Genomic DNA, 20,584 nt, shown 5'->3' on the forward strand with positions numbered 1-20,584 from the left:
TCTGTTCATCCTCGCTTCTTCCTAAAAGTAGCTCAATCGCATTGAGATTCCAAATGTTACCCATGGTTTCGTGGAATGGAGGCAATTTATTTAAAAAAAAGGCACTCCAAATCACTAGGCACAGTCTCAGGATAAGGGCCCAATCATTTAAGACTAAAATTAGAAGAACCGAATTCATTCAGAGTTGTGAAACTTCGGAATTCTCTAGCCCCTAGGGTTAAGGATACTTGTTGTTGAACATGTTTACGGCTGAGATAGACTGATTTGTTTTCCTTCTCAGAGAATCATGGGATGTTAGGGAGGGGTGGTAGGCTAGAAGGTGGAGTCGAAGGCCGAGATATGTTCATATTGAATGGTGGAGCAGGTTAGATGGCTGTTTACAGATGCATGATGCCTTGATTGTCTTATGTTAGCCGGTTAGGGCACTAGGGATGTGGTTATTGCATTGCGTTTTACCATCACATAAAGGTAAATTTATAGAGATCAAACAAGGAGCCCTTTCCCTATCTCAGGAGGCCTGTAGGAGGCACTGTAGCCTTTGATTTCAGTGTCTATTTTGATGCAGTACAGCAGGTCGGAGATGTACCTGATACTTTCCAGGGCCTGAACCTCACAACCAACTCCTTGTCAGTGTACAGGCCATTCCCTGCCACATGGCATTTGGCTGTGTCCTCCTTGTTTCGGACCTACTCCTTTCTTTACTCCTGTTCCTGTAATGGTTTCAGTCTTCCCAAAGCTCAGTTCAACTTATCCATGGCCTAACATCAAACAGATTTGATAACACAATGGAAATGAACATTAGATTTGAAAAGTGGGTGTTAACAGTGAGCATACAAAATCGTGAAATCAAAGAATAGTCTGAGGAAAGGGAAGGAAGCCAGGATGGACTATTTCGTGACTCCAAAGATAATGCCACTTGCAGGAAGAGAAGCCATTAAGTATTGGTTGCATTCAGGCAAGTAAGAGTGAAACCATGCCAGAACTGTCCCAGAAAGTCTGGACAATGGAGAAGAACAATGTGTTTTGCTGCGTCAAACCCCAAAGAGAGACTGAGGACAGCAGGAGTAATAGTACACCAAGGTCACACCATAAAAAGTATTGGCTTTGACCATGCAATTTTGTTCTTATCTGTCAAGTAGGATCTTATTTGTTATACGAAAATGGAATTCGAAAGTGATAACACAACCAAAAGGTCTTACAGGGAGAGAGGGGTTAACAATAGAGAAATCGTTAGGCATTGCAAATGAGTTAATATTTGTTTTTGATAGAGAAAATTCACAAAGGCAATTTTGAAAGGGTGGAGCTTGTTTTATGAGAAAGGAAACCGATAGGAACTAGAAATGGGATTGCGGTGAAACATGAGTGGTTCGAGGTTGATTGGGAGGGACTTAAGGAACAGCAGCTGGGTCTCAATGCAAGAAATTTGGAAAAAGGATGGGGAATGGAAGAGTAAATGCAGGACAGCGAGGAAACACATTACTGAGCATGGTAAGAGATTGCACCAGCCTCTCACTTTACAGAGTCAGTCAATTTGATAAAAGAGAAATGGGTGCTCCTCCAAGCACCTGCAAGAAGCTTGACACTATCTAGGACAAAGTAGTTGACTTGATTGACACCCATCCATCTTGTTCAGTATTTATTCCCTTCACCACCAATGCACAGTGACAGCAGTGTGTACCATCTACAAGATACCACACTGCAGCAACTCCCCTTCGTTCCTCAGACAACACCTTCCAAACCCACAACCCCTACCACCCAGAATAACAAGGAGAACAACTACGTGAGAATACCAGCACCTGCAAGTTCCCTTCCAAGCTACGGAGCAACCTGACTTGGAACTATATTGCTATTCCATCATAATCACTGGAAATCAATATCCTGCATCTCCCTCCAGCAGTGTGAGGGCACCTACGCCCCAAGAACTGCAGCAGTTCAAGAAGACAGCTCACCACCACCTTCTCCGGGGATGGACAATATCACACCTCATGAATGAATAAAAAAATTATCTTGTTTGTGCAGATTTCAACTTAAAATTTGCTGTACATGGAAACAAAAATAACTCTGAACACTTGTATAAAACATAGTTTAGGCCGCAGCTGGACTATTGGGTGCAGTTCTGGTCGCAATGTTATAGGAAGAATGAGATTGCACTAGAGAAGGTACAGAGGAGATTTACCAGGATGCTGCCTAGGTAGGAGGGTTTGAGGTATGAGGAAAGATTGGATAGACTGGGGTAATTTCTTTGAGTGAGCAAAGGTTGAGAGGGGACCTGATCAAGACATATAAGATTATGAGAAACATAGTTGGAGTGGAGAGGAAGGCCCTTTAGCCATTGGTGAAGGGGTCAATAAGCAGGAGGCATAGATTTAAGGTGAGAGGTCAAAAGCTGCAAGGAGAGTTAATGAGAGCTTTTCAACCAGAAGGTGGTGGGAGTCTGGAGCTTACTGGCTGAAGGGGTAGTTGAATCACAAACTCTCATAACATTTCAGCAGCATTTAGATATTCACTTGGGTTGTCATAGCCTCAAGGGCTATGGGCCAAAATCTGAAATATGGGGTTGGTGTGGTCAGATCTTTGTTCACCAGTGTGAACACAGTGGGCCACATGGCCTTGTTCTGCACTTTAAGCTACAATTAGTCTGAGTCTGAGAGTAGAAATTTGGGATTGCACTAATCCTCAAAATTTTAAATATTCTTGTCATTAATACTTCACCTGAAGATCGTTACCATTTTATTATTTTTCCAGCATTCAACCACACCCTGTCGAACATTTCTTTGCTGATTGCCTGCAAAGCTGTTGTCTTGGTGATTGTTATGGTGGTTGGGTTTGCAAACGGAAATGGTAAGTGCAATATCAAGTGTGAAGCTTTTTAAGGGGCTCACAACCGTCAAAGGCACAGCCTGTAATTGTGTTGTTAATGAAACACAACACTTACTGCATATAGCACCTTTGTAAAATCAGAGGATGTCCAAAAGCAGTTCATGGTTCTTTTTCAGTGTAAAATAAGGAAATATAGCAGTCAATTTACATACAGCAAGAACCCACAAAGAACAAATTGATTTTTAAAAAATTCTTAGCTCACATTCTACTGACTCAGGTAGTAGAGTTTGGACAGATCCAAGGCTGACAAATACATGTATGCAAACTAGAAGGAAGGTTTTTTCAAAATTATACATTGTGGCGATCTGTTTCTCAAGTGGAGCTCAGTCTTTTCACACATTTCAAATGTTTGTTGAGAGACATTTTGTCAAGTTTATAGCTGGTCCGCAATTATGTCAACTTGACATTTTTAAAGTGTCAAATCATTTACCTGTACCTGCATCAACAATGCTTTAACTCTGATGAGATAACTCGTTTGTTAGATTAAAAAATAGACAAGTACTTCTTCGTAAGTTTTCTGCCGTGTCTAGTGACATATGAGGCGGATGCAGCACATGCCAATGTCCTTTTCCACGGCTTGTTTTTCCTGGCACATATTGCCAGTCTATTGCCAGATGTTTTAGTTTGAAGGTGGAGGCAACTCCACACCAAGCTTGGCTGACCAGGAGACTGTCCCGCATTTACAGCCTGCCATAAACTAATCATCTTCTAGATGATAGTCTACCTGTTCAGCTACTTTATGAACAACTTTTCTTGGCTATTAAGTCCATGTGTGAGACTTGAACCTTGATCTTTTGGCTCAGAGGCAGCCAATACTCTTGAAATAGTTTTCAGAAAAGTACATTTACAAGAAAGTTGATTATTTATAGTGATTACTATGTCTCTAGTAGTGGGGATTACTGTGTAAAATACTGTGACTGAGTAAATAGTTAATTCTATTTGCAACCTGTCCCATGTCAGCGTAAAGCCAGTGCACCCACAAAGTACACTGGCAGATTTTTTTATGCTCTAACCTGCTTATTGTGATGCTCACAATGCATTTAATTTCATCTTGAATGTTTGATTGCCTTTTATTTGTGCCGAACTCAGCTCTGAGCTGTGAGCAGACTGAAGTTGGGAAATTGGTTCTTTGAAATCTCATATGTACTCAATGACCCAAATCTGGAAATATTTAGAGTATTTATAGCAGGGAGTGACAGACATGTGTTTTCCTAATCAGACAGCTACAGAATACATTTACACATCTTAAACAGCGGTCATCACGATTTTAAAAAGAAATCTGAAATGCACAGGATTCTTAGGCAGTAAATCACCTCTGATTTCTTCCATTTTATTGAATCCTGTTTGTGATGACTATGGCGGGAGTGACAGTACAATTAGATTACAATATTAAATTGTGGGAAGTCTTAATACTTGTGCATACGTAGTGCATGAGCATATATTCACCCACAGATGGTTTTTGACTACTTTTCAACCAAATTGTGTAGTTTGTTACACGGAAATATTAGTTACTGTACATGCATGCTAATAAATACATTTTTGATTTCTACTTTTTAAAAACATTGTTGGCAATTAATATATTTTTGCATTGCCTGGCATCTCAAAATCTTGCAGTAAATGGAGAAAAGTGAATAAAATGTGTTCATTTGTTTCAGGCAGTGGCACAAATCTGAAGACACAACAATGGAATGAAGAAGAAAATAAATGAAAAGCTTGTCAATTAAAAATGTTTCAGTACTCCACACAGATCTCAATGCGGGATCGTGGAAATAAATTGCTTTACACATCCACTTTAATAATGGTGTATCATGACTTGTAATCTGCTGTAAATCACTTTCTAGCTTTTATTAAAATATTTTTAAATAGATCAGTAGTTCAGGTGATAAATATAGATGAAGGAAGTCAGGGAGTGTAACATGTGGCCAATCTACTCCAACTATTTTTCACCTTCGCCACAAGTTAGCATGTGCCTTAATACATGTGTATCATGAATATGTTCTAATTACTAGTCTGCCTTTGCAGTGAATAATAACACAATATATGCACACATATAGACATATATTCTTTTTATTAACAGATCGTAGCCATTTGCTCCCACGCCACATTACAACAGCCTAGAGATCATTTCTATTTTATGAGGTACCTAGAGACCACTATGTAGCGAAGCTATGTTAGAATCGAAGCCGTTACAGGAGTTAAGCTACGGCTCATCTGGTAGCGCCTTTGCCTAAGTCAAAAATTTTGTACAATGTAATGGATCCAAAAAATTCAGTGTTGGAGATGGGATTAATCACCCTCCAATATAGTCTTTGGCAGGGGAAAGAGCAGTCTCACAATGGGCTTAGTTATTACGTACAACTAGTCAACATCTTATTTTTAATCAGCTGTTTGGACATGTTACGACACATCTCCATGGCAGATGGGACGTGAATCCAGACCTTCCAGTCCGGAGGTAGGGACACTAACACAGCTCCGCAGAGTCAATGCAACTTCGACCTATTCCTAAATGCAATAAATTACATCTTGTTAAAATCATTATTTATTCTCATTAAGATGCATTAATAGTTCATCCTTGAGTACTGTTAACCAAATGGGCCCATAGACTCAGTACGAAGAGGAAGAGTGAGGGTGTTGTGGTGCAATGTTAGTGTGAAAACGATTTTTCTTACTTTGTATTTACTTCTTTTGCAAAACACTTGGAAACTGTATCTGCTAATTCTTGATCCTTTTACAAGTGGAAACAGTTTCACCCTGTCTACTGTGGCCAGACCACTCATGATTTGGAAAACTTCAATTAAATTTCCCCTCAGCTTTCACATCTCCAGGGAGAGCAGTCCCAACTTCTCCAATTATTCTCATAGCTCAAGTTTCTAACCCTGGAACTATTCTTGTAAACCTCTTATGCCGACTCACCAATATATTCACATCCATATAATAGTGTTGCTGCTAGAACTGAACACAATCCTTCAGGTGAGATTTAACCTCCCTGCTCTTGGATTCCATGCCCCTATTAGTCAAGTGTAGAAAGTTGTTTTTAATAGCTTTGTGTACCTATCCTGTTACCTTTAATGACTTATGCACATATATGTCCATTTCTGCTCCTGCACACACTTCAGAAGTATACCATTTATTTATCCTGTTTCTCCATGTTTGTTGTACAAAGTGTATTGTCTCACACCTATTCACATTAAACTTCACCTGCCACCTATCTGCACATTCCACCAGCTTGTTAATGTTGATTTGATTAAAAGCAAAATGCTGTTTATGTCAGAAATCTGAAGTAAAAACAGAAAGTTCTGGAGAAACTCAGCAGATCTGGCAGTATCTGTTGAGAGAAAAACATAGCTTACGTTTCAAGTCCAATATGACTCTTCTCCAGAATATATCCACTGCAAACCTTTTTCCAAGCCAAAGAAGTACCCATTAACACTACTGTGTGTGATGGAGAGGTGATGGCCTTGTGGTATTATCACTGGACTGTTAACCCAGAGACCCAGGTTCAAATCCCACTACGGCAGATGGTAGAATTTGAATTCAATAAAATCTGGAATCAAGATGCTGATGATGACCATGAATCAATTGTCAGGGGGGAGGAAAAACATCTGGTTCATTAATGCCCTTACAGGAAGGAAACTGCCAACCTTACCTAGTCTGATCTACATGTGACTCCAGACCCATAGCAATGTGGTTGACTCTTAAGCCACCGCTGAGCAATTAAGGATGGGCAACAAATACTGGCCTGGTCAGTGATGTCCTCATTCCATGAATGAGTAACAAAGAAACTCTGAAATTAAGTTCTCCGAGTGGAACCTGAAGTGAGAACATTACTGTTCAGTAAGTGCTGCATGATAGTACTGTCAAAGATACCCTTCTTACAGACACCAGGCCTATTAAAATAACCTGACTACAGAAAGACAGGCTGCTTTGATTTGTCAGATGGAATTATTGTATTTAAATAATTGTATTATTACACTGAATTACCAATAGAGAATTGTGATAGTAAAAGGACAATCCTGAACATTTTTTTCCACTCAGGATATTGCTGAGCAAGTGCCACTTGATAGCAATGTCACTGAAATCTCCAGTCACTTTGCTGACAATCGAGAGTGGACTGAATATCTGAAAAATGTTCTGTTAAAGATTAAGTAGCATAAGGGTTAAAAGCAATGAATAAAATTTAGGAGTCAAATAGTTAATTGATTAATTTTTAATTTTCCTGTCAGTGAGCAATTTCTTGGAAGAAAAGATCTGAAAGTGGAGCAAACAAGTTCAGATTTAACCGAGAGGTGGTGCAAACTATGTAGGTCAAGGCACACTGGATATCAAGTGTGTAATGATCATAGAGATAAAATATGCAGCCAACCCTCAGGGAGTTGGACTGCAAAGTGAAAATGAAGGATGTATCAGTGGTTAGGAAACTATGCCTCCAACTAACCACAGACTAATGCCCATCAGATGCTGAAGTTATAAAAAGCTTGAAAGTACAGAGATCTCTATGCAAAAATGACAGATTAATGACAGATAAACAGATCAAAATTATCTTTGCAACTACATTGTTTCATTTCCCCTCCCTCCCCATCCAAACCATCATGCCTGATAGCACATTGTTTATTTTAAAAAGAGAACTAGTGCACCTCCTGCAGCACCACTCAGTAAGGTGGAGTGGATCAGAAATATTGAAGATCTTGTCAATGATCTATAGATGAGTTGATCTCAGGATACTGTTGGAATTATTCCCTTTCCCATCTGCTGGTTGGGCCTGTGGACACTCACAAGATCTTGTAGATAAAGTATAGAAACTTGAGTGAGATTTCCAACATAGTTGTACCAAGTGTGAATCATGATCTTCAGGAACAAGTTGAAGGAAAGACATAGTGACATTACAACTGAATTGTTTTGGTCCTAAGCTCTGTGCCTCTGCTTTGCTGGGTCTCAATGGACTGAGCTTCCAGCATCCAGACCTGAAATTAAGGTTAGAGATAGTAAGAATTGTAGATGCTGGAGTCAGAGATAACACAGTGTGGAGCTAGTGGAACACAGCAGGCCAAGCAGCATCAGAGGATCAGGAGAGATGACATTTCGGGTCAGGACTCTTCTTCAGAAATGGGGAGGGTGAAGGGAGCTCAGAAATAAATAGAGAGAGGAGGGATGGGGCTGGGGAAGGTAGGTGGGATGGTGATAGGTGATTGCAGGTAGGGAGTGGTGGCGATTGGTCAGTGAGGTGGGAGGGCCGGATAAGTGGGAGAGAAGATGGTAAACAGAAAGGGAGAAGGGAGCTCAGAAATAAATAGAGAGAGGAGGGGTGGGTTTTTGTTCTGAATAAGTTACATTAAGATATGTAGTCATTGAGTGTACATCTCTAGTATTGACTGGCTATTTGGCAGGACGTCTTTTTGTTGTTAACTGTGTGAAGGGATGTATTTTTTAAAAAATGAATTCCAATGTTTATGAAACTCTGAACACTGATCTTAAATGAAGGATCTAGCACACAGGTGCAACGGGTATTGAGGAAGTCTAATGGAATGTTGGCCCTTATCTCAAGGTGGTTGGAGTATAAGAGTAGGGAAGTCTTGCAACTGTACAAGGTGCTGGTGACACCACAACTGGAGAACTGTGAGCAATTTTGATCCCCTTCTTTTTTAAAACAATTGTTCATTGGAGGTAGTTTGGAGAAAGTTCACTAGGATGAGCCCAAGAGGGGAGGGATTGTTTTATGATCAAAAACAAAAATAGTTGGAATGCTACTCACTGGAAATGAGAAGAATGAGAGGCGATTTTATTGAAACATGTAGGGTTCCTAAGGGGCTTGATAGAGTAAATGCTAAGAAGATGTTTCCCCTCATGGGAGACTCCAGAACCAGAGGTCATAGTCTCAGAATTATACCGCACTAATTTAAGACTGACATGAAGAGGAATTTCTTCCCTCAGAGGGCTGTGAGTCTTTGGAACTCCTTGCCACAGGGAGCTGTGGGGATAGAGTCCTTGTGTTAATTTCAGGTTGAGATAGCTAGATTCTTGATTAGTTGTGGAATCAAATATTATGAGGAAAGGGCAGGGAACTGGTTGTGCAGAATGTCACATCAGCCATGATTCTATTGAAAGGTGAAGCAGCTTGAAGGGCCAGATGGCCTACTCCTGTTCCTATTTCTCATGGTTTCATGGCCTAAGGATTTGTTTGCATTTTCTTAGAATGTGTCTCAAAGCAGAGACTTTCTTTCCCCGGATTCTTTCAACAAGGTGTCTCTTATTTATTTAAAATTATGCTTTCTTTTCTGAAATGAACTATATAATGTTTCTAGAGAGATGAAGGAACTTCAATTCTTGTGATCAACGACCAGCTCACAAAGGAGAACACAGAGTTTAAAGCTTTTATTAAATATTTGCATAGCAGCTGTACCTAGCAGCTTAGAACTCAGAAATAAAATCCAAACTAGAGAATGGTTAATTTATACTTAATTGCATTGTATTTGATTGCTTTAAATGTTACACTGAGTGATATGGATGATGAGGCCAAAAATCTGTCGAGGCACCACCTATAGGACGTGTCAAGATATAGCCACTGGGATCTCAATGATGTCCTTGACAGTGTGTTTTGGTTCAGGAGAGGTTTCCTAATCTTAACTAATTAAATCAGGTACTTATGATACTGGGGCACATCTCAAGTGCCTGCAAAGATGGATGCTCTGCAAACTGTGGCTTTGGTTGGCATGTTGGGAGGTGACCACAAAATGGTTTCCTGTGCAGTGGTTCAGGTCAAATCCTCGGATGGCAGCTCCAGATGGGTTTGACTGCTGCCAGTGGATGGGCTACTACACCAGAGCTCCACCCTGAGTGTCGGCCACCAATAACTTGCCTGCTGTGGAAACTCTGGGCTGGGAGTTCACTTGCCCACCCTGCCACTACACAGTTGTCCGTGCTTGGATTGGGTGGAGATTTCTCTCCACCCCAGCCCATTAGAAATTTTTTGGCAGCAGGCTGAAACCTGCTTAATTGGCCTCTCCCTGGCCCCTCTTTCCACTGCACTCCCAGTAGAAGTACAGCAGCTGTCTCGCAGAAGAATTGGCCCCATTGACAACGTATCAATTTTTACATCTTTCGTTCAATGGTTCTTAAATCATGCAGATATTCCTATGGAACAGCCTAAATAGTGACCGTTCTTTTAAGTGATATTTATTCACATTATACTTTTTTAATGGGGAGTTTGTATTTAAAAAATACACATGCTTTTATGAAATGTTACTTATCCTTTTTGTAGGCAATCATTGTGAGATATTAGTAAAATAAACAAAACTAGATTTCAATGTAAACTCATTTTATTTTTGTTCACTTTTTCACTGTACAAAATATGTAGCCATCCACAAATTCAGTGATTAATACAAAAGCTCTTTAATTTTGGAGATTAAGGCCCAACAAATTTGCCTTTTGTTTGGCATGTCTCATGCTCCCCATACTATTGGGTTTTGGGATCAAGTCTGACAATTTATGAGAGTGGAAAATGAGTGAGTTGGGACAAGCTTCCAATGTATGAGGAACCCTCTGGTAGTATGAGGGGTACAGTGCGGATGCCTGATTAACATTCAGATTTGGGACATGGATTCCATAGTGAGATTCTGGCAGGAAGAAACTTGCCAAAGCTATGTGATGTTGAATTTGATCATGCAGAGTTGCATTATATTGTTGCACAGTAGAATATTCTGGCATCTGAATGTTGATGTTTTCGTCAATTAGTCCAAGCTTTGCAATGCGACCTGCAGGAAACATTATTTAGAGGATAAAATCATTTTTAAAAGGACAAACAATTGAAGTGCAGACAATCAAAATGTTCTGTCCTCAGAAAAAACGCAGAGGTTAATGCGAAACCCATCTCCATAATTCTTAAAAAAGTCAGGTGAGGAAAGTTTCAAGTGAAAGCCACAAATTTCAACGTTATTAGAATTAGTTATTAATTATAGAATAATTAATTGAGGCAGTTAAGGAATAATTCTAGTCTTCTCTTGCAGACCTCTAAGCTGACCTCTTTGCAAGTGAAGGTGTAGAGTTCCCCTAAATGGAAACGAGGAAACAAATAGCCAGTAGTTCCCACCTCCAATTTCAGTTTCCTGGTATTTAGTGGAAAATACATGAGTGTGGTTAGGTTCAATCTACCAACATAATCCATTCACATTTCATATAAGGTAGACTTTGTTTAAAAAGGTTAGCATCAAATGATAACATCACCCTGCTAGTTTTTTAAGCTTGCGCATTCTATAGACTTTAGTGGAATTTAAGTTCAATGTTATTGTATCCATTTTCCATGCAAATGTGTGCGATGATAACCAACCTAGCAGCGCAGAGACCTATGTCCAATCTGTGCTGATGTTCTAGCCACTAACTGCCTTGGGGGGTTCCTTTTGGGTGATCCTGGAAGCTGTTTGAAATGAGATTTCACAGCCTACCCCCTTGTTACAATAGCTTCATGTTAAAGGACTGCCATTAAATTTAGGAACCAAACTGAACTGAATTTTTGCCTGGTCTAAATAGAAGTGCATGTTTTTATTTTAATCTCTACAGATAAAACTTGCATATGGCCTCCTGATGCTTTTCAGGATATTAGATAAAGCAAAAAAAAAAGCATAATGAAAGGAGTCCTACATTCCAACTAGTATTGTGTATCATTCTTAACCTGGGATACATACAGCTTTTGTAGTCACATCAGATTCGTCATATTATTTTCTAAGTAGTGTATTCATTCAAGAAGTTCTCCACACATTCAAGTGAAACCTTTAATGAGTCAGTAAAATTTAGATCTTTTGTCATCACTCATGTACACTATATAATTTCCATCGATAGCAGATTAATTTGAAACATACCTCACTTCAGGGCTTGAGAGTGAGGTAATACCCTTCCTGGATCTCAAAAGGTTTTTTGCAAATATTTGAATATTTTAACTTAAAAGACCCTGAACTGGCCAGGCCTAACAGCTTTCCCATTCATCACTGACCAACTTCAGCAAGATAGCCTAGAACAAGCGTAAGGTATCTCACGTACAGATTTAGGAGACCCAATAGGTTTTAAGACAGCTCAACCCCTGGCGAATAATCTGACTTCATTTTGGTAAGGCATTTTTCAGATACCTTTGCAGCACAGGTTGATGGTCCTGAAAACTGTGCCTTGTTGTGCTCATTTTATTCCCATAAAACAGGCCAATTTCTACACAACTAAACCTAACAAATCTAAAATTGTTTTCAGCGGATTTCAATCAAGTTTCATCATTTATGGCTCATATGTTCCCATTCTCGAAAGATGTGATTTCCTGCCAGCTTTCCATAAGATATCTGACAACATGTAACATCAAAAGCCATAAAATAGTCAAGCAAAATTATTATTGAAACTTGTGCTAACAGGAAGCAGGTTACAGGCCAAGTGCTGGAAAATGGGATTAAAATAAATGGATGTTTTCTGTCTGGTACAGGTACAATGGGCCAAAGGGCCTCTTTCCATGCTGTAAAATCTATATGACTTCATGAAGAAAGATTACTGTATATGGTAATTGCATGCTATACCTATTGACTATTCTTACACAGATCACACACAAAGAACATAGTTGGAGAGAATCTGAAACCATGCTTCTTACCCATGTTTGCTGTAACAATATGCTTTACTGGTTCTTCTCTGCTGGCCAGATCTGTAGCCAGAGATGCAGTTCTAATTACAGATGTTGATGTGGTACTAATAGAGCTACAGAATTCCGAGTCTTTTTGTTGGATGTGACGTTTTTCTTTTTCCAATTTGATCTTCCTTTCTCTTCTGTCACCATTCTTCATCCATTGACTTTCATCCATCAGAAACTCATCCCTCTCTAAACTGCGTTGGTGCTTGCGATACTTGGCTCGTCTATTTTTGAACCATACCTAAATTAAGTGAGTAATTAGTATATCTGTTTAAAAGACATAGACATATTCAATAGAAAGTTTATATGTTTCCAATAGTTGTTTTAGGTCTACGAAGCACATTTGTACAATTCGGAAACAGTCACAAATCACTGAGATCCTTGGTGATTTGGGAATAAAAACATTTCCTTTTTCAAGAACCTAATCAGACTAGTATTTACTGCATTATTAAATAGTCTACTGCTTTGGACCATTGCTTTGAGCATGAATAGCTTGTTTCCTCATGTTCAGTTGAGTCTGTTTAAATTACGTTCTTCAGGCTTGGATTTTCTTGGACATTACTGCCTGGACCCTCATCGATTCCTATTGCTCCTCTAGGTCAGACTTCACTTGTGTCTCATTGCCAGTCTCCAAAGCTCCACAATTCCACTTATACAAAACCCTTCTGCCTTAGTTCCTAGCAGACCATTGTCAGAACCTGGACTACATTTACAACACATTCAAAAAATTATCATCCTTATGTGTATTACCAATAATTAAGTCCTTGAGAAGCACATTTTTATGCCACCAATTTAAAGGGGTAAATAACCAAATGAGTTTTAATGGCACTGGGAGATGCATTTTGTATAACAGGTAAGGATCGCAGATATTTTTCAAAAGCTTTCCATTTCTCTTTTCCAAACAGTATTTACAGACTTATCAGAAAGTCACAAGAGCATAGATCATGATTTCTCTAAAGTAGCAGATCCCAGACAATAAATAACAATCCTTATGCATAATTCCAATCAAACATATTTAAAACTATCGATTTATGGTGACCGAAAAAATGTCAAATGCCGCTTTAATTAAATGATTCAGAGGCTTTTACCGAAGTTTTGTCCATTACAATTTATCTGTCTAGTTCACTGACTTAAAATGACAAAATTGTCAAGTTCCATTTTTCCACTATTTGGGTTGTCATTTTTTTTTTGTTTCTGTTTTACAGATGAGATTTAGTCCATTTTTCTGAGAAAACTACAAATGTGTAATCATTTTCTTTAAAGCGCGAGTTCAGGTGACATCATTGTAGCAACTGGCTTGGAGTAGACAGGGCCATTTTAAAGGCATTAAATTTACAAATAATTCAACCTGAAAAATTACTGCAGTGATCTAGACTCACCATGAGAAATCTCACACCTTCAGCTTCCAAAGTATTTGAACATGCCAAAAGTTTGACAGACGAAATATAGCGTCATAATTCAGCTAAGGGGTTGTATCTGTGCTGGTTTTCTGCAAGGGCAACTCAGCTCAATTTCTCCACCCTTCGCCCAGTGCTGGAAATGATTTCTCCTCAAATAATTATCCAAATTTGCATTAAAAGCTATGATGGGATCTTCTTCCACCGCACATTCACTTGAAGTGCATTCCAGATCTTAACTATACACTGTGTGGAAAAGTTTTTCTTAATGTCATCTTTTTATTCCATTTATCTTTCGCACATCCATCAATAGTTTCTCCCTGCCTACTCTCTCATAATTTTGAATACTTTTAACAAATTTCTAATCAGCCTTTTCCTTTCTAAGGAGTCCAACACAAAGCTCTTCTGTCTAACAATGTAATTGAAGCCTGTTGTCCCTGGAATCATTCTCACAAACATTTTCAATGATCTCTCTTGTGCCTTCATATTCTTCCTATAGTATGGTGCCCAGAATTGGACACATAGGGTTGAATTGTCCCAGCCATTGAACAATATGGGCAATTGCAGGTCAGTTAGGAAAATATGACAAGATTAGAAAAATTAGATTTTCTATGTGAAGAAAATAAGGTCTGATTTTCCATCCAAGATTCAAATGGTGAGCTGAGAATCTCACCAGTGAGCAGTATTTGTATCTATTTACATCCTTCTTTTTCCTAATTTCACCTCATTTATACGCAATTACCTTTTCTCCCACATGTCAGAGAGAAACTAGACAATGACAGTTCCCGACACGAGAGCCTGAGCAGGTACTTGGCAGCTGCAGCTTACTGCCTTCTTCTCTGGGCCTCCACCTTGTCAAGGATTTCCTAACATCCCAGAGTGCCCCTCCCTGGGCATTCACTGCCCACGGCCTCTTCCTTCACACAACCCTCCCAGCAATGGAATTGGCATTGGGTGCACACCAGCTTCACCACATCACCATGGCACATTCCAGACTAACTTGGAACACAGTTCATCATTTCAATCCTGCATCTTGTGGGGGTGTGGAGGAAACTGGCAACGTTCTTGCCCAACGATGACCAGTTTCAGTAATGGGCAATCTTGTACTCAGTTGAACAATCATCCATTTGGCAGGTTGGTCCACAGCTACTATAGCAAGCATACTGTAGTCTCTGACCACCTCTAAATATACCTGAATTCTTGCCTCTGGAAGGTTGACATACATTGCAAGCCTCTCCCTCATCTCCACATCAGGGTAGTGCGTTTTCTGAAAAGCTTGCTCCAATGCCTCCAGCTGCTCAGTTGTAAAGGCTGTTCTACTCCGTCTCTGTTTCTGATGATGACTGCCATATCTCGCTTCTAGGATTATTTCTTCAAAATATTAATAAATGTCAGTTTAAGTAAATTAAGTCTGAAATATTCAGTGTTTTTCTGAGCAACTTTGGTACTGTTCTACATTTTTAAAGAACAAAGAAAATGGCTTTATAATTTTTTTTAAGGAATTGTTAACAGAATATGGATAACATTGGTATTGATTGCCTTTCCCTAATTGATGCATGTGGGTAGGAGTGGTCTACCTTCTAATAATTTTTTTTTATGCTTAAGTTGCATCCAGGCCACTGCAAACTTGTTAAAACTCATCAATTTCGTGTGAACTAGAATTAAGCATTGGCCAGATCTGACAAGAATTTTCCTTGGCAAAGCCATTTCCTTTGAGAAGTTTCTTGGTGAACCTAACAAGTTCTATAAGCTCCATGAAGATAATTCTGGTGCAAGCCCAAAAATTACCCAATTTGTTCAAGTAAGTTGACAGATTCTTAAGAGTTGAACTCCAGACCTCTATATTCCTAATGCAATACCATACTCATTACCCCACTATAATTAACAGTTATGAGGTGAAATTTCTTCACTCAGGGTGGGGTGAATATGTGAAATTATCTGCTTCAGAAAATAATTGAGGCCAAAACATTGAATGTTTTCAAGAAGGAAATGGATATAGTTCTTAGAGTCAAAGGGATCAAAGGTACGGGGAGAAAGCAGGAACAGGTACTGAGTTGGATGATCAGCCATGACCATATTGAATGTTGAAGCAGGCTCAAAGGGCTGAATGGCTTACTTCTGTTCCTAGATATTTTTGAATCACACTGTTCAGAGATGCTATTATGCACTTCTAGAGCAGATGGGTCCTGAACCTAGAACTTCTGTGTCAGAGGTAGGGAAACTACCACTGCAAACCAAAAGCCCTCCTACTCCTTTCTTTGTAAAAGAAATGTATTTTTCTAATCAATCTGTTCAGTGATGTTATTTACACTCCTCTGGAGCAGGTGGGACTTGAACCTAGGTGTCCCAGTCCAGGGTTAGGGGTATTATCACTGCACCACAAGACGGCCCTCCTACTTTCCATCTCAGCTGCGTTTGAAACAAGTTTTAAGAGTAGCATCACATGAAAGTCATGAGTTGATTGTTTGTTCAAGGGGTTCAAGGACAGAATTGATTTGACTAGTGCTAGGGAATAATAAGGAAACAATTACATTGCTCAGCGTACTCTCTAGATCACCGACTCCTAGGAAGTCAGAAGTCACATGACACCAGGTTATAATCCAACGGGTTTATTTGTAGGTGAAGGACCAGCGCTCCGAAAGTTTGTGATGTCAAATAAACCTGTTGACTATAACCTGGTGTCGTGTGACTTTCAACTTGGTGCACCCCAGTCCAACATGGCACCTCCACATCATGGCTGCTGGGAAGGAGATAGAGGAACAAATTCGCATGGAAATTATAGAAAGGTCTAAATATCATGGAGTATTTATAACAGTGACATCAACTACTCATATACAGACTCGGATAATGGTAGTGTAAGGGGCAATGATGGTTGTGTTCTTAGATTGTGTTCTAGAGATCTTTTTGTAGCAATATACCAATAAAAGAGAAACTGCTAGGCCCATTTGTTGGGAATGAAGAGAAACAAATAAAACGGTGACAGTAGGGGAACATGTAGGGGCCAGTGATTATTATATCATAAAGTTTGGGATAACATTGGAAAGTAACATTTGACAATCCAGACTGAAAATAATCTACTTCAATCAGGCAAGAACAGAGGTTTGTTAAACAGACTGGAACCAAAGGTTCGAAGGAAAACTGTTGGCAAAACAATGGGGTACCTCCAGAGAAGATATGGTTTGGGCACAGTTAGGGTTTATTCCCTCAAAAGGGAAAGGTAGGACCATCGAATCCAGGGTTTCCTGAAGAAAAATAGGTGTGCTAATGACAGGTGTCAGGTCATCAATACAGTTGAGAACCAAGCTGAATACAGAAGGTTCAGAACGGAGGTGAAAAAGCAAATATAAGGACAAAGAGAAATTACGAAAAAATAATGGCAGCTAACAAAGTGAAATCCCAAAGTCTTCTATCAGCTCACCAAAAATACAACGGTGGTAAAAGGAGGATTGGGGCTGTTTAGGGATCAGTAAGGGATTGACACATTGGGGCATGAGGCACAAACAATCATTTTGTTTCTTACATTATCTACAGGGCAGATGCTGCCCAAGTCATGGGGACACAAGAGAAACTCTGACTAGAAAGATTTAAAATTGAAGAGAAGGAAGAATTGGATATGACACCTGGACTGGATCTGATGCATCCAATGATATTGAAGGACGAGAGAAGCATTGGCAATTATGTTTCAATCTTCCATGGATTCGGGCAGTGTTGCCAGAGGATTGGAAAATCGCAAACATTACACCCTTGTTCAATTACTGACCAATCAGTTTAACTACAGCAGTGGGGAATCTTCAGAGACGCAATGATTTGTCATACAATAATTAGTCACATTGCAAATATGTGAGTTGATTCTGAAGAGTCACCATGGAAAATCATGTTTAGGAAACTTGCTACAGTTTTTGGAAGAGGCAACACAGAGAGCTGTTGAGGGGAAGGTTGTTGATGTAGTGTACATGAATCTCCAAAAGGTATTTGAACAGTGCCACACAACAGACCTGTGAGGAAAGTTATAGGCAATGAAAAGAGACAGCAACAACATGGATACAAATTGGCTTAGCAATCAAACACAGAGAGTAATGGTGAATAGTTATTTTTCATACTGAAAGAAGGTGTTCCTCTGGGATTAGGATTGGGACAATTTCCTTTCCTGATGTATGTAAATGATCAAGATCTTCGTGCGTAGTGGACAATATCAAAGTCTGTGGGTGCAAAAACTTTGGAGAACTGTAAACTGTGAGGGCAATACTGTAGAACTTCAAAAGCAAAATTGACAAGTTGGTGGAGTGAGCAGATAGGTGGCAGATGAAGTTCAATGTGGAGAAATGTGAGATGATACACTTGGTACAAAAAAGCATGGAGAGACAGTATAAAATAAAGGCTGCTATTCTAAAAAGTGTGCTGGAGCAGAGAGATGTGGGTGTATATAAGCCATTAAAGATGGCTGAACTGATAGAGACAACTGTCAAAGAAGGATATAGCATTCTACATTTCATTAACTGGGGCCTAGAGCAGGAAAGCAGGGAGGTTAAGATGAACTTATATAAGCCACTGGTTAGACGTCAGTTGGAGTATTGTATATAGTTCTGGGTGCCATACTTTAGGAAGAATTTAATGCATTAGAGTGTGTGCAGAGAATGGTTCAAGGGATGAGACACTAGCTATGAGGATAAATTGGAAAAGGTGGGGCTGTTTTCCCTGGAGAAGTAAAGACTCTGAGGACTTTTCATACAAGTTTTTAAAGTCATGAGAGGTTTGGACAAAGTAGACAGGGAGAAACTGTCCTCACTCGTAAAAGGATTGAGAACCAGAAGGCACAGTTTTAATGTGTTATACAAAAGAAGGAAATGCACTGTGAGAAAAACCTTTCTTACACAGAATGTTATTAGCGCGTGGAAAGCAGTGCCTGGATAATTGTGGAGGCAGGTTCAACTGAAGCAATCAAGAGGGCATTAAATTATTATTCAACTAGAAACAATATACAGGGTTATGGGGAAAAGGCAGGAGATTGGTACTAAAGTGCCAGTACAGTCACAATGGGCTGAATGGCCTCCTTCTGCACTGCAACAATTCTGTGATTCTTTATATGTCCCTATATCATTCCATCACACTTAGGGAAGTCAGCAACATAATTTGGGTACTTGCACCTCATTGGTTGGAAACAAAATGAATGGGAAACTGCAGCGAATAACTCTGAAAAGAAAAAGAGATTAAAATAAGGTGCTGAAACTACGAGAGAGATTAAAATGACACACAGGGGTCAAAACAGAATATCAGACAGAAGGTCCCAGTAATAAAGAAACAGTTGCTAAAGTAATGTCAAAATTCAAGGATTTCAGTTGACGAACCAAAATCTGTTCTCCAAAAAGTTTGACTAAGTCATTATGTGTTATAGAAATGGTGAGGAAATGTGGTGTCGAAAGAGGGACAAATGAAATTACTGAAAATAAAGAGTATTGTAAAATTAACAAGGTAGATCTCTTGTCCATTTTAGAAAACACCAAATTTTAATTGCTAATAAAATGAATTGAAATGACAATGGATATAGTTACCTGGTAGTTATATTAATGGAGTAGTTAATCCAGAAGGTATAAAGGTTGTATGAATGTGCCTTTGGTTATCATCAAGCTTTAGGTATTTTTAATCAGCTTCTGCAGGGATATTATGACTAACTTCTGGAGAAGGTAGAACTTTAGCTCAGGCTTCCTAATTCAGATGTACCACAAGAACCCCATCAGTAAGCTTTATAACTTTTCAAACTACCTGTTCAGGTCGGTTATAACACACCTTGGGAGCAGATGGATTTGAACTCAGGCCCTCCTACCTGAGGGGTCTAGACATTACCACTGCACCACAAGAGCCCCATTACCAAGCTGAGGCTAAGCTGGTTAGTAAAAGTTGCAAAGCATGAGTATTAACATAGCAATTGAGTCACAGTCATCATTTCTTGTGCAATTAACTTCTCTCTTAGTCGGTGCCAGAATAATGAACACTCACCAGCTAAGTATTCAGCCACTGTGTGGGTTTGACTAAATGGTTGCTGCCGTCCTGACTCTGTTCGATGTAACAGGTCATTCACTTGTTGGTGCAGGTAAAATCCTGCAGCTAGGGAATTCACACTTTGCAGACGATGGCTGTTCCCTCTGTAATAATACACCATGTTCATTTTCTGTGGGAAACTGCTATACAGAGAGGTGGACTTTGTTCTTTATAATTCAAATTAAAACCTGAAAAGTTAGAAAAACATAAAGTTATTCTTCAGATATATATAATAAAAAATATAAACATGTTCTTGTTTGATATTTTCTCAGGCACTTCTTATGAGGCAATAATTCACTACTTCTCTGGAGATTGTCGAAAAGACAGAGATAAGGAGAACATTTTTCTCACAGAGGATTATGAGATTTTGGAACTTTGCTCAAGATGTACAGTCATTAAATATTTTTAAGGCAGAGGGACATAGTTCCGTATTAGGCAAGTAAAGCAAAAATTATGAGAGGTAGATAGGAATGTGCAATTCAAAACACAAATAGATTGGTCATGATCTTATTGACTGGAGATCAGGCTTAAGCAACTAAATGATTTACTTCTGCTCCTATTTTGTAGGAGCATGTGAAAAATTTTGTCATTGACAGAACATTCGTTAGCAGGCATAAACTTT

General features: G+C 39.2%; 2 protein-coding genes across 3 annotated transcripts in view; one reads left to right on the forward strand and one right to left on the reverse strand.

The window, feature by feature from the left end:
• The window catches only part of LOC125486521, a 16,932-nt gene extending 12,194 nt beyond the window's left edge, over positions 1-4,738 (forward strand). Inside the window, exons 4-5 of one of the 2 annotated variants that reach the window (XM_048614339.1) lie at positions 2,746-2,841; positions 4,536-4,738. In XM_048614339.1, coding sequence (XP_048470296.1) covers positions 2,746-2,841; positions 4,536-4,588 — 149 coding nt within the window. In that variant the 3' untranslated portion in view covers positions 4,589-4,738. The remainder of the gene's footprint in view (positions 1-2,745; positions 2,842-4,535) is intronic. The other variant, XM_048614340.1, reaches the window with a different exon arrangement.
• Positions 4,739-10,210: 5,472 nt separating this feature from the next.
• Positions 10,211-20,137, reverse strand: LOC109936960 (diencephalon/mesencephalon homeobox protein 1-like). The gene is made up of 4 exons (XM_020535568.2): positions 19,921-20,137; positions 15,119-15,297; positions 12,494-12,770; positions 10,211-10,628 (listed from the first exon to the last, which is right to left on the reverse strand). The coding sequence occupies exons 1-4, from the start codon at positions 20,087-20,089 to the stop codon at positions 10,267-10,269; spliced, it is 987 nt and encodes a 328-aa protein (XP_020391157.1). The 5' UTR covers positions 20,090-20,137; the 3' UTR covers positions 10,211-10,266.
• Positions 20,138-20,584: the final 447 nt, after the last annotated feature.

Source organism: Rhincodon typus, chromosome 29 (assembly GCF_021869965.1).
Source record: "Rhincodon typus isolate 14 chromosome 29, sRhiTyp1.1, whole genome shotgun sequence".
Taxonomy (NCBI): Eukaryota; Metazoa; Chordata; class Chondrichthyes; order Orectolobiformes; family Rhincodontidae; genus Rhincodon; species Rhincodon typus.

Bases quoted from the DNA above. Each gene is read 5' to 3' on its own strand.
- LOC109936960 (XM_020535568.2), bottom strand. From the start codon at position 20,089: ATGAACATGGTGTATTATTACAGAGGGAACAGCCATCGTCTGCAAAGT. The intron at 15,298-19,920 runs GTGAGTGTTCAT...AATATTTTGAAG, and splicing joins AGTGGCTGAATACTTAGCTG to AAATAATCCTAGAAGCGAGA. The intron at 12,771-15,118 runs GTATATTTAGAG...CACTTAATTTAG, and splicing joins TTCCAGAGGCAAGAATTCAG to GTATGGTTCAAAAATAGACG.